General features: G+C 43.1%; 1 protein-coding gene across 1 annotated transcript in view; it reads right to left on the bottom strand.

The window, feature by feature from the left end:
- Positions 1-2500, bottom strand: part of pappab (pregnancy-associated plasma protein A, pappalysin 1b) — a 146636-nt gene that overhangs the window by 53444 nt on the left and 90692 nt on the right. Inside the window, exon 16 of the mRNA XM_062543798.1 lies at positions 1000-1168. Coding sequence (XP_062399782.1) covers positions 1000-1168 — 169 coding nt within the window. The remainder of the gene's footprint in view (positions 1-999; positions 1169-2500) is intronic.

The raw sequence follows: 2500 nt of genomic DNA, 5'->3' as shown, positions 1-2500 counted from the left end.
GTGTGTGTGTGTGTGTGTGTGCTGGGGTCTGTCCTCAGATCAGTGTGTGTGTGTATGTGTGTGTGTGCTGGGGTCTGTCCTTAGATCAATGTGTGTGTGTGTGCTAGTGTCTGTCCTCAGATCAGTGTGTGTGTGTGTGTGTGTGTGTGTGTGTGTGTGTGTGTGTGTGTGTGTGTGTGTGTGTGTGTGTGTGTGTGTGTATGTGTGTGTGTGTGTGTGTGTGTGTGTGTGTGTGTGTGTGTTTGTGGTGTGTCTGTTACAGTTTTTCCATGTTTGCACTTTTTAGAGACTAAGAAAGAGAAAGTGTGTTTGTGTGTGTGCGTGTGTTTGCACTAAGAAAGAGAAAGTGTATGTGTGTGTGTGAGTGTGACTGATCAAACACAGCAGTAGCCATGGAGACGATTTGAAGACGATTGCTTTAGTTCCAGTTAGCAGTTTACAAACGTCACAATTCCCCAGCGACTATCAGTTATCACAGTACAAACATCACAATTCCCCAGCGACTATCAGTTATCACAGTACAAACGTCACAACTCCCCAGCGACTATCAGTTATCACAATAGAAACATCACAATTCCCCAGCGACTAGTTATCACAATACAAAAGTCACAATTCCCCAGCGACTATCTGTTATCACAATACAAATGTCACAATTCCCCAGCGACTAGTTATCACAATACAAACGTCACAATTCCCCAGCGACTATCAGTTATCACAATACAAACGTCACAATTCCCCAGCGACTATCAGTTATCACAATACAAACATCACAATTCCCCAGCGACTATCAGTTATCACAATACAAACGTCAGTGACTATTAGCCATCACAATACAAACGGCAAAACGTGAGAAGTTCACCAAAAATTGCTAACAGTGCAATACGTTTACAGGGTGTGAAGCTACGTTCACACAATACTTCAACCATCTTCAACCAACACAAGTGAACACACACACACACACACACACACACACACTGCGCCGCAGTACGGCAGGCCTACCTGTGTCTTGATGATGTCGTCGTCCCTGTGGATCTTGAGTGTGTATCCGCGGTTGCAGGTGACGGAGCAGTGGACGCCGTTGAAGTAGCCCGGGCCACTGCAGCTCACGCTGGCCTGCGGCACCACCGGCTCCTGGCAGTCGATCGCGTCGCACGAGTAGTGGACGCAGCTGAAGCAGGGCACACACACACACACACACACACACACACACACACACACACACACACACACACACACACACACACACACACACACACACAGCGGATTAAGTGGTAGAAATACAAACAAGAACGTGCAAATGTGCAGCTTCTAAAGGGCACAGGGCAGTTCTGCTGTGGTCTAAACTAAACTCCATCTTTCCTCTCTGCTGATCTTCATAAAGGGCACAGGGCAGTTCTGTTGTGGTCTAAACTAAACTCCATCTTTTTTCTCTCCGCTGATCTTCATAAAGGGCACAGGGCAGGGGTTCTGTTGTGGTCTAAACTAAACTCCATCTTTTTCCTCTCCGCTGATCTTCATAAAGGGCACAGGGCAGGCCTGTTGTGGTCTAAACTAAACTCCATCTTTCCTCTCCGCTGATCTTCATAAAGGGCACAGGGCAGTTCTGTTGTGGTCTAAACTCCATCTTTTTTCTCTCCGCTGATCTTTTTAAGAGACGCCACAAATGTGATGCTGTTTAACTTATATGGTGCGTTGTCACGTTACTGCCACTCAATCTGAACAGTTCTCATGAAGCTAACTCTTGTGAGATGTACTGTAAAACTAATCCATAAACTCTTGTGAGATGTACTGTAAGGCTAATCCATCAACTCTCATGATGTAAAACTAATCCATAAACTCTTGTGAGATGTACTGTAAGGCTAATCCATCAACTCTCATGATGTAAAACTAATCCATAAACTCTTGTGAGATGTACTGTAAGGCTAATCCATCAACTCTCATGATGTAAAACTAATCCATAAACTCTTGTGAGATGTACTGTAAGGCTAATCCATCAACTCTTGTGAGATGTACTGTAAGGCTAATCCATAAACTCTCGTGATGTAAAACTAATCCATCAACTCTTGTGAGATGTACTGTAAGGCTAATCCATCAACTCTTGTGATGTAAAACTAATCCATAAACTCTTGTGAGATGTACTGTAAGGCTAATCCATCAACTCTTGTGAGATGTACTGTAAGGCTAATCCATAAACTCTCGTGATGTAAAACTAATCCATCAACTCTTGTGAGATGTACTGTAAGGCTAATCCATCAACTCTTGTGATGTAAAACTAATCCATAAACTCTTGTGAGATGTACTGTAAGGCTAATCCATCAACTCTTGTGAGATGTACTGTAAGGCTAATCCATAAACTCTCGTGATGTAAAACTAATCCATAAACTCTTGTGAGATATAAGGCTACTCCATAAACTCTTGTGAGATTTAAAACTAATCCATAAACTCTCGTGAGAGTTAAAAACTGATCCATAAACTTTGATGAAGGGAAACTCTTTATCAC

Source organism: Sardina pilchardus, chromosome 8, assembly GCF_963854185.1.
Source record: "Sardina pilchardus chromosome 8, fSarPil1.1, whole genome shotgun sequence".
Lineage (NCBI taxonomy): Eukaryota > Metazoa > Chordata > Actinopteri > Clupeiformes > Clupeidae > Sardina > Sardina pilchardus.
This window is presented reverse-complemented; position numbering and strand designations above follow the sequence as displayed.